Below are 10,756 nucleotides of genomic sequence, written 5' to 3' on the forward strand. Positions count from 1 at the left end.
AGAAGGAACCTCTGTGGCTTCCTAGAAAATTACTAGGAAGTAAAAGGAAAGCATCTGCCCCACACCCCATCAGGCATCAATTTCAAATATTCTAAGACCAGCTGAAAAGCTAACATACAAATTGGGAGGAAAATTTCATGTGTCAGCTTTTCCTTAAATTTTTTAGAATCAGTGGGAAGTTTCTCCCTGTAGGAGTATCACAGCTAATTCAATTTATACATATACATATGTTAGCATAATACACTTTTTAAAAGTGGCAGCTTTCATAATCTTCTACCCTTGATTCAGCAAGACATTTTTATTCTAGGATGAAGTGTTTCAGTTCCCTAAATTCAACCCAATCTTGTTACAAGTCAGAAGTATTGTTCTGTGTTTTACATAAAAGCATTTCCACTGAACTAAGCAGCAACTGACAGATAGGGTAAATGGGTTCCAGATAACATTTAAATAGCTGTGCTAATTACACCACACAGAGGCAGGAACATGATCCCTTACTCAAATCCTCAGAGTAACCATCCAGAACATTGGAGAGAAGAGAAAAAAATACCAGTACAAGTCACAAGGCAGCATGTAAAGGAATTTTAAAAAACCCCAAACATTCTGCATAAAGGAGGTAATCTCAACTAATTAGATGCCATAATGATCTTCTCACAATCTGTTAGAAGAGCGTAGTAGTTAATAACCTCACAGATTTCCTCCAATCCTTTCACCAGGAAGGAACAGCAGTTTCTAAATCATTACTGCTCTGTCATCCTGGACCACTGCCAAGAATGTAAAGCTTCAGGACACCTGTCAATTAACACATTCCTACTGAAGGCAGGCTTGTCTTCCAAATCTATTAAAAAATTAGTGATCACAAAAAGCAATCAGATCAAAAACCACGGCAAAATTAAAATTAGAAGTGACGTCTTGAAGGACAACAGCTGTCAACAACAACAAAAAAAACCCACATCAAGAATTGTGTCTCTGCTGAAGTAACTATATACATACTTTGGAAGATGAACTTCATGATGTAACAGACCTTTTTCCACCCCTACCATCTGAGGTACACAGTAGTACATGCAAAAATCACTTGCCACCTGATGGACAATTGCGTGTAAGAGTCAGATCTAAAGCTTTTCTCTAATCAAAGCTTTCTGCAGGGGTTCTCAGTCTAAGTATGGGCTTATTGATTTTTCTTTATCTCCAAGATGACAACTAACTCTAAGTTGAAAAATATGAAGCTATGCACTGAACCAAAAAACCCAGGTATGATACATATTAAAATATCAAGGCAGAGGCCCTATTAAAATTTAAAGGAACCACTAGATTTCTGAGCAAATACAAAAATGGAATTTGCCTACGTTCAAAGATGCTGATGATACTGAGTTCTGAGGGAGATGGGGAGGAGAAAGGGGAGAAATTAAGGAGTTCACATGAAAACCAAAACATCACCTGCCATTGACTTATATCTTGGTTGTTCAAAAATCAAAGGGTACAGCCAAGGAAGTTCTAGATTCAACAAGTAAAATTCCAACCAGAGCAAAAACAATCAGCAAGGCTGAAAAACCCTGGAGCACAGGACTGAGACATTCCTATGGATTTATGTCAGTTTTCCACCTGCCAATTCCAAATGACAGTATTACAAAGCTTGTGACAGTTTGATATCCCAGAAAAAATTAAAGGCATCAAGGAAGAAAAATGAAATCAACATTGAAAACATGCTTTGCACTGAATTCAGAGAAAACAGAAAATAAATTACTAGTGTGCAAACTGTGGTATTGCCTAATAAAGTGATGCTGTGCACAGAACAAGTCAGAGAACCAAACTGCAGGGCAAAACAGTCCTTTTTTTTTTTTTTTTGAAACCAAGGCTTATCAACCACCACTATCCAAATTTTAAGTTTTCTCAGTCTCATGTAATTACCAAGACTAGCACAAGCTCACAGAGAAATAACTGCCAGGGACTAATCCCTGCAGTAAGGTTCAAATGACATTCCATCATTCCACGTTTTTGATGAGCACTGCTTGATAAGCAAAGCATTTCACTGACATAAGTGGGAACCACTCCCTACCCCCAACAACCTAAAAAATTATTTCTTGCTCTTTTTAAAGGTTGTCAGTTAGAACACAAAAAACCATAGAAGAATTAAAATGAAAGGTTAAGAGAAATGGATTTTTTTTTTAACTAATCCAGGTGTTGAAATAGGATTTTATAGAGCAACTATTCCTAGTGGTTCAAATCAGCAAACAAAAATATCAAATTGTAGAGCACATACCAACATAAATAATTTAATCCTACTCCCTGAAACCTTACCCATATTTGATAAAGGGAATATTCTGAAACTAAAGACAATGCAAACACCAGCAACATCTCCTGCATTACATTATGCACAACCATCGGAAGGAAAGCAAAAAGAGCAAGTAAGCATAACTTAAGCTTCCACATGTCTCCCAATCACCAATCAAGCTCTAAAATTTGGGGGATTTATTTCATCCAGCTTTGACACTGCCCTCCTTCTACTATGAAGGAAGTCTGAACAAATTAGCTTAGGATGTAAGCCTGACTTACAGGCTTCCTTGCTTAAGGTAAGAGATCTGAACCAGGCCATTAAACTACATCTACTTCTCAAGAGTCCTTTGTCCCAGTCAGAATTCTTGACATTGCCCATCAAGGTCTCCTGAATCCTTACAAGGTATTGCACCTGCAGCAGTAGAGACAGTCCATCTTCCACAGATAAATAAAAGCCTTGAACAAACTGTTTCATCTGTCTCGTAAGTATATTTCGATGCTGAAAATAGCATAAGCTGTCCGTGCTTATCTTCTAAATTAAGCCAATGAATCTTGGCACAGCCCAGAGAAAGGACATACTTGCAGTGACCACATGACCTGATCCATACAGCAAAACCTGCATTCAAACTACACAAGCATTATTTTTTTAGCTCTGAAACCAAAACATCCTGGTAAGACAAGTATCACTGCCGAAATATCTTCATCCTTCCAGTCTTCTTCACTTCAAATGAGGAGTTGCATCTGTTAGATCTAGTTGACCTTGATGATAAATCTCAGTGTGAATTAAAGGAACTTCTAAACTGATGGTCATAAACCAATTTTGATTTGAAGGGGTCTCTGGACATCACCTAACCCAACCTCTTGCCCAAGACAGGGATAGACCTGCCTGGTGCAACTCTGTCCATCTCTAGGAAGAGTCTGGCTTCTTCTTAAGACCACAGTCAATTCCATCCTCAAAGGCTTTTTCTCCAGATTGAAGAAACCCAGCTTGCAGCTTCTCCCTATATGTCAGAGTAGGATCATCACCATCCTTAAACCATTACCTGAAAATAGCACATCTAGTAGGCTCAAATGAGTATTCATTCAAGAGGAAAAAGAACAGATCATGTCACTGTGGATGGGGCAAAAAGCTTCTAAGACAATCTGTGATAAAACACTAAGCTTTTGCATAGTGGGCAACATTCCCAGGAAATATATGAAAATTTTTGATTATGAGATCAAAGTGTCCTATCTTTGAAGGACAGAATGAATATTTATTTAAGTCTCGTGGGAGACAAACACTTCAGTTAGACTCGTTTTTCTATCCTCTTAGGGATAGTGCTTGAAAATGAAAATTATTTTTAACTTCTATTTGAAGTACCTTTTATTTTGAAAACTTTATTACTATCTAGGTATCTAAACCCATGGTTTCTAGAACAGGCCAACATCCAATTTAAGATAAATGCATGATGCAGATGAGTGAAGCAATAATACCCTAGAGAACAATTTCTGCTGAAGTCTCAAAACACAAGGCATTTTATGGCAGGCCACTAATGAACTAAGAAAATGTGCACAGCAAAGACATGCAGTGCTAACAAATATACAGGCTGGAGAAAAACATTAAAACATCAGTTTGGATTTATAATCTTAGTTAGGATTTATAATCTTCTAACCTTAACACAGTGGGTTTTGGAAAACAAATTTGTTTGAAAACAGAAATTAAGCAGTTTACAAATGATGGAGTCATGCTGCAAAAGCTCTCACCTTCATAGTGAAGGACCTATGCTCTTGTATCTCCCTTTTATGAGGCATCTCTATGCCAGTATCTGAAGAAGAGAACCATGAAAGGAACTGTTAATCCCTACAGTATTCTAGATAGGTTTAAAGGATTTCTTCAGTAATTCTGAAGCCGAAGTATGGCAAATTTTGGGGGTTGCAGGATTCCAGTGCATTCCCCAATATTTTATTGCACATCTGAGAGTCTTTCTGCTACCACTGGATGTGAAGAGATTTCTTCCTCTCCTGATCCTAACATCAGCCCTCTACCCAACACACATGGCTTCTAAAAGGGGACATACTGTTACATTTCAGGTATGGAGAATGTTCCAGAGATCTCGCTCTTTCACATCTCCCAGTAAACCTTGTTTTCAGTTTTACCACAATTCTGGTGAGGAGTATCTTGTTGTTACCTAGTCAGCCAGGTTAAGATATGACTCAACCAAAATCTGTATCTTTCGGCAAGACAGGAAAAAAAATACAAGACAGGAAACTATAAGAAAAAACCAAAAGTACAGAAAAAAGACAAGAACAACCAAACAAAACCCCCACGTGTTCGTCCTCTTAACATCAACCCCACAGTATGAGCTGAAAAATAGCTGGCCATACCTGACCCCTTACATCTCACACTGGGCCTGCCCCACTGTCCAGCCTCCTCCTTTCCACCAGCACTAGGAGCATGCAGTGAGTCCCTGAGTCATTGATCCAACTGAAATCAATTTGGTTTTCCTCCGGAGTTGAAAACTAACTCGGATCACCAGGCTGATCCAACTCACCATGGGGTCATGCAATTGCTATAACCCATCCACAGAAATCAGCAGTCAGGAAGTGAGAGGCACCACACCTCCCGTAATAGCACAATCTTAAAATAAGCAGTAAAAAAGAAAAAAAAAAAAGGTCTCTATTCATCTGACTTGCTGTACAATCAATTTGAATCTGATCAATCTTTCTAAACATTTCTCAGTGAATATCCATTAAATAAAACCTTTCTGTCCAAAGGGGGAAAAAAAAAAATACCAACACGCCACCCAAAATAAAACAAAATAATTTTTTTCCCTCCTCACTAATTTCCTCCTCACCCAGAATATTCTGGCCATTCTTCTTAATTGAAACATTTCATTTCCTCTCCTTGGAGATGCAAAAGTCTTTATCAGACCAGATGTCATTTCATGCACTTGACTAACAATAATAGTATTTCAAGGAATGTTAAGATGCTCCGTAATTTTTCTACTACTTGGTACTCAGTTCGCATTTTCAGATTGTAAGCAGCCTCTCCTTGTCTATTCTAACTCATTTTGGATATTAGCATGCAGAATAACATACATAGCTTTTTCACAGGCTCACAATTGCGTACATAATGATAAATTTAACAACAGTGACAACTGGTTTGACCCCAACAGTTTCCATTTAGGGACAATGCAACAATTTAGCACTACTTCTCATAAGATTTCAGTTTGCCTTTTTTATATTTAAAAGCAATTAGAAACTCTTTGCCATCAAGTTCCACGTCTTTCAAAATTGTTATATTGATGTTGCATTCCCTGTTTAAATATAGACAGCATGCTTATATGAGATTTTAGGAGGCTTCTTCCCTCTTTCACCAATTCCCCTTCTCCCATACTACAACACAGAAGAAACCAGGAGTCTGCCAATTGCCCCGTGCACATGAGGACTCTTGCAGACTGTATAAACAATGGTTAAGGTTCAATTAAGAGAAAGTAGCTGATGATCAATTTCCCTGGATGAACAGGACTTAAAAAAAATAAAAAAATTAAAAAAAAAATAAAAAAAGAAATGCCTGGATTTCTTTACGGAACATAATTACAATAGAAGGCCATTAACCTACTTACTTACCCTTAATTTTTTTAAAATGAGCTCATCTTTCTCCCCTTCATTTTTCTCCTCCCTCATCCATTCTTTTCCCTGACTGCAGCAATAACATGTTTTTATTCTTTCCTTTTGACTGTCAGGGCCTTAAACTAATTATTAATTGAGAATGTATCTAAAGGATCTGAATGAGAAAGTTGGAATTAACCCAACTGCCTCTCTCTCCCTTTTATTTTGCATACTGTAACTTTAGGTTACCTGTTAGCACTGCTGAAAACAGTAAGTGTGTTATTTTCCTTTCAAAAGCAAGTTTGCTTGGGTAAAAATATGCAACAGTGAAAAACAACGTGGGGAAAAAAGCAAGCACCTGGAAAAGGCCTCAGCTTTGAGTGGCAACCATTAGCAACCAAGCTGTCTACAGTTAAATTCCCTCAACAACTTTGCTGTCCTGTAGGAGAATCCTGCAGCAGACGGCGTTTAGGAAATCCTGCATTTAGGAAACCAGACAACTGACACTTCATCAAAAGGCTTGTCCTTTAAGGAGGCTAGAACAGCATGACCTTACACTGCCTGCTAGTGCAGAGCTGGCTGGTTGTACAACACCGACTCATCTCTCTTCCAGTTGTTAAATTACATTAAAGGACAGCTAAAAATACATTAAATATTTTCCTATTACTTTTCCATGCAAGCAACTGCTGTAGTTACAACAAGAGCAATGTCCAGGCAAATGCTTACTAACATGGGAGGTGTCAGGGGGGGAGGGAGAGGGGGAAAGTCCAGGAATCCCTCTAACACATTCCTGAACAATAATGCAAGCTTTGCATTGCAAATGTAGAAAGTATTTTATTTTACTGTACATATGAGAACTGATTTATTTCTTACAATCGAAATAGGAAAATATTTACATTTTCAAAAACGTCAAACAGATCTGAGCTATAGTTTTCACTCACTCCTGCCATAAATTTTTCACATTTTTTTCCTTCCAAAACACACGAAAACTTAAACAGCCTACATGTGACACACTTTACATTAAATTCTGACAAATTCACGCTGACATGCCCCTGCTAAATATTACCCACAACAAGACAGACCCGTTCGAAAAACCTGATAATCAACGTTTAAACACTTCGTGACAAAAATGAGTCTTAATTGATTAAGGATCCCAAGGTCTCTATCGCCATCTAGCGAGAACTCCCCGCCGTTACCACACGATCCACGGAAAACCCCGTTCCCGGGAATGCCACGCGCTAAGCTCCGCTGGATCCAGTCTGCACATGGCCAGAGTTGTAAGCGTTTGCTACATTTCTCTTCCCTGTCTTAAGGACAATAAAGGGTAAGCGCTAGCTCGTATGTCGCTGCCTGAAGAGAACTGAGCTTCTATGGACTATACTGCCAAGAAATCATGGAATGGTTTGGGTTGGAAGGGACTTCGATCACCCAGTTCTATGATCTGTTTTTAAAATGGCAATGTATAATTACAAGAATTTTTAGTCACTGTAAGGAACACCATGGCAGCTCCACTACTTTTACTGCACCAGCGTCGCCGAACCACAGAGAGAAGTTAAAAGTCCAGGGGAGGTGGTACATAGCACTTGGCAGGAGGCACTTGAGTCTTCCTACAGCTTCAGTGGAAGGGTCTTCAGTCACACAGGTGGAAAACAGCAATTTACAGGACTCATCAAAACTCAGTCTCTCTTAGATATGTTAAAACTTAATGCCAGGATGGACTTCAACAACTTCAACATGAAATACGTATTTCCCACTAAGATTTACAATTGGATTTTAATTGTGTTAGTGCAGATATTAAATTCAATTTTCATCCCACACAGTATTTTTCCTGCTTAGACTTCTACAAGTCTACCTGTGTTTACTCAGGCCCCCTTGGAACATTAAAAAAAAAAAAGTATTAACTGCTGATCATCAGAAAATGCCATTTAAATTTAGACCATAAATTTTCCATAAGTTACTTTTTAATTAACCTTTTCATACAGAAAACCTAAACATCCAGATAAGTCTAATATAAAAGAGGTGAATGTTAAGTAAGTGGTAAGAGGAAACATACAACAGGAAACACTAATATAAAAATGTAAAGTAATGTTTTTCCAGATTAGATATTTCAACTTAGGAAAAAAAACCAAACCAGAAACTAAGGTGTGTCCTCTATAGTGTCATCTTTTGTGTCAAAACCTACTAATCAAGAAATAAGCAACTAGAAGAGCTGTGTCTGTATACTGACTACCTACCTAATAACACAAGTTTTCAGAACAGAGCATATGTAGCATACTTCACCAGAACCTATCATACTGCACAGAAGCACAAAATTACAGACCATCCTGAAAAGTTTTCAAATGTTCAAGTTTGCTTTATCCACAGTACCCAGATTAATGAATACTAATCTATATCATAGAATGAGGGGGGAGGAAAAGATCATTTTAGCTCTACAGGAGGTGCTCCTACTGCACAGAGGAGACCTACCAAGGCAGTGATGTCCCACTGAGCTCAGCACTAGTGCTGCCAGACATACCCACTCCCAGACTTTCACTGGCACCTCTTTACTGTGCTCCCAGCAGCCCCATCTCACAGAGGAACTTCAAACCTGCACTGGCTACAACAAGCTTTCAGGCAATACTGTGCCACAGAATTAAGTTTTTCCCCAACCTCAGAGCAACTACAAAATTGGAGATTCAAATGGGTGCAAAGGCTTTGCACAAGCCAGCCCAGGTCTAGAACCACCAGAATTCAAGAGGTAAGAAATCCTTTCCAACCAAAAATAAACTGTGTAAGAGAGAATGCCTCAAAGTGCTCCCTAGCCCATCCTTTATCACCTAATTAGGATTTCCCCCTTTCACCATCTCTTTGGAACATAGAGCAGGAACACCAGAATTTCATGCACCGTCATCCCGTAACTGATAACAAATGAGAATAAATTGTATGTGCAAACAAAAAGTATTTCCCAGCCTTAACAGAGGCCAAAAGCTTAAGTATCCATACAACATCCAGTTTGTGACAGGTGCTCTATATGACTACTGGAGATCATTTGAAAAAAAAACCAAAAAACAAAAAAGTCACATTCATTACTTTTAAAATACCACTAGAAAATATACAGCTGTGATACTCAGCTGCTTTGCATGCCAACTTCAGAGACAAATACATCAGAATCTCACAGCAACAAAGACACTTAAACTTCGTTAAAGGAAACATTAACTTTTGAATTCATGTGGCTGCATAGGACATTTACAGTTATCGAAACAGGAAGTTATTTCTAAGTTAAACATGTGTGTAAGGTTAAACATTCAGGTTATGCAAACTGGGAAGGCAGCAAATGCAGGGTTATGTCTTAGAGAACTGTTTAGATAGGAGGACTTTTAAAATCAAAGATGTGCTACCAGAAACAAAACACCCCCATGCAAGTAAGTCAGGGATTGTAAATGACCCTTCAGTGCATTGGGTGTCAGTCCACAACAAGGAGAGCTGTGCCTTCACATCACAGGGAGGATCTGCCTCTCTGAGATGTGACCTCATCCATCTCCCTGATCAACTAAAGGTTGACCAGCCATCCTGACACATCTGTTCTTGGCACCTTTGCAGACTCCTGCTTGGCATTCTTGTCTATAAAGAACTAATATGAAACATCATGAAAAAATATGTTTTAAGATGCTGTGTATTGGTGGTATGTTTTGGATCTTTAATGATTATTTCTCCCACTGGGACCAGACTGATTGGGCTGCCAACCTCATCAATAGCAAGAGTAGTTTTGCCTATAAAATCAAGAGCAACTCTTAAAATAATATCTGAGGCTAACAAAAAACTTCATTTTAAGGAACAAACAGCTTCTAAAAATAAGCCCTGATACATAATCCATTGCCTCCCTGTGATTAATTAGCCCTATCACAAACTTTAGTGTTTCAGGAGCTCCACATACCAGGGGGCACAGGACAGTCTGGCTAAAGTCAAGCTCACCCAAAGCTGAAGCACACCACTAGATCAAAGACTAACCAATTAAGCAAAACTGAAAATTCATGAAAAACATGAAAGCAGCCTTGATTTTTTTTGTCACCATAATCTGGCCCATTGAAACCAAACAGAGCCAAAATAAGGATCTAGCTAGAGCTTCAACTTGTCATACTTCTGGCGATATTTATCCGATTCTTTTCCAGATACTAGTTTCATTTTTTTCCAACTTCCGCAGTACAAGAAAGAAAAATTTACAGTTTTCTAACCAAAAGCAGCTTCAAGACCAAAACCATTCATCTATTCAGTGAAAAAAAGCTTAAATCCAGCCTTTTTACATGTGTGTATAATCTGTTTAATGACTTACCTCTCTCCCCTTATGTGTCACCAAAGCAGCCAAGGGTTTGGCATAGAATCTGCTGTAGGAAAATCCCAGGCAGCCATACATACTGTTAGCAGTGAGTTTCAAAGCTTTCTGTCTGATATCATACTGCAAAGAAACACAACCAGCAAAAATGATCCAACCGTAGCCATCAGAGGATAGAACTTAATGCTCACAATTACATTCACAGCTTTTCATACAGCCTGAAGCAATGATGGGCTACAAATAAAGCACATTACAATCACTGCTCACTACTAATCATCCCTATTCTACAAGGCTGATCAGGGCACTTAAAGGAAACGGGAGGAAAAATCAAAGGAGTTCTATAGAACACACCTGTAAATACAGGTCAGGATTTAAATCTGGCTGTTTCATTAACTGCTTAACTTGACGCCTTCTCTCCACCAGTTTCCTGATTTCTTTAGGCAAAACTCCCATTTCCACAGACGGGTCTGGAAGCTCTGGAATTTCTTCCTCTTCTTCACCCTGTCAAATGATCACCACAGCTTATCATTTTCTTGCTCGAAGATTAGATTTTAATCTGTTAACTGAAAAGCTTGGGGGGAAAAA

At 38.5% G+C, this 10,756-nt stretch overlaps 1 protein-coding gene across 2 annotated transcripts in view; it reads right to left on the reverse strand.

Annotated features, from left to right (window-relative positions):
- POLA1 (DNA polymerase alpha 1, catalytic subunit) overlaps positions 1–10,756 on the reverse strand; it is a 195,831-nt gene that overhangs the window by 149,857 nt on the left and 35,218 nt on the right. For both annotated transcript variants that reach the window (XM_018084261.2, XM_018084260.2), the window contains exons 24-25: positions 10,523–10,672; positions 10,172–10,294 (exon numbers count right to left, since the gene is read on the reverse strand). In XM_018084261.2, coding sequence (XP_017939750.1) covers positions 10,172–10,294; positions 10,523–10,672 — 273 coding nt within the window. The remainder of the gene's footprint in view (positions 1–10,171; positions 10,295–10,522; positions 10,673–10,756) is intronic.

This window comes from Manacus vitellinus, unplaced genomic scaffold (assembly GCF_001715985.3).
Source record: "Manacus vitellinus isolate BGI_N305 unplaced genomic scaffold, ASM171598v3 scaffold_7_pilon, whole genome shotgun sequence".
Classification (NCBI taxonomy): Eukaryota; Metazoa; Chordata; class Aves; order Passeriformes; family Pipridae; genus Manacus; species Manacus vitellinus.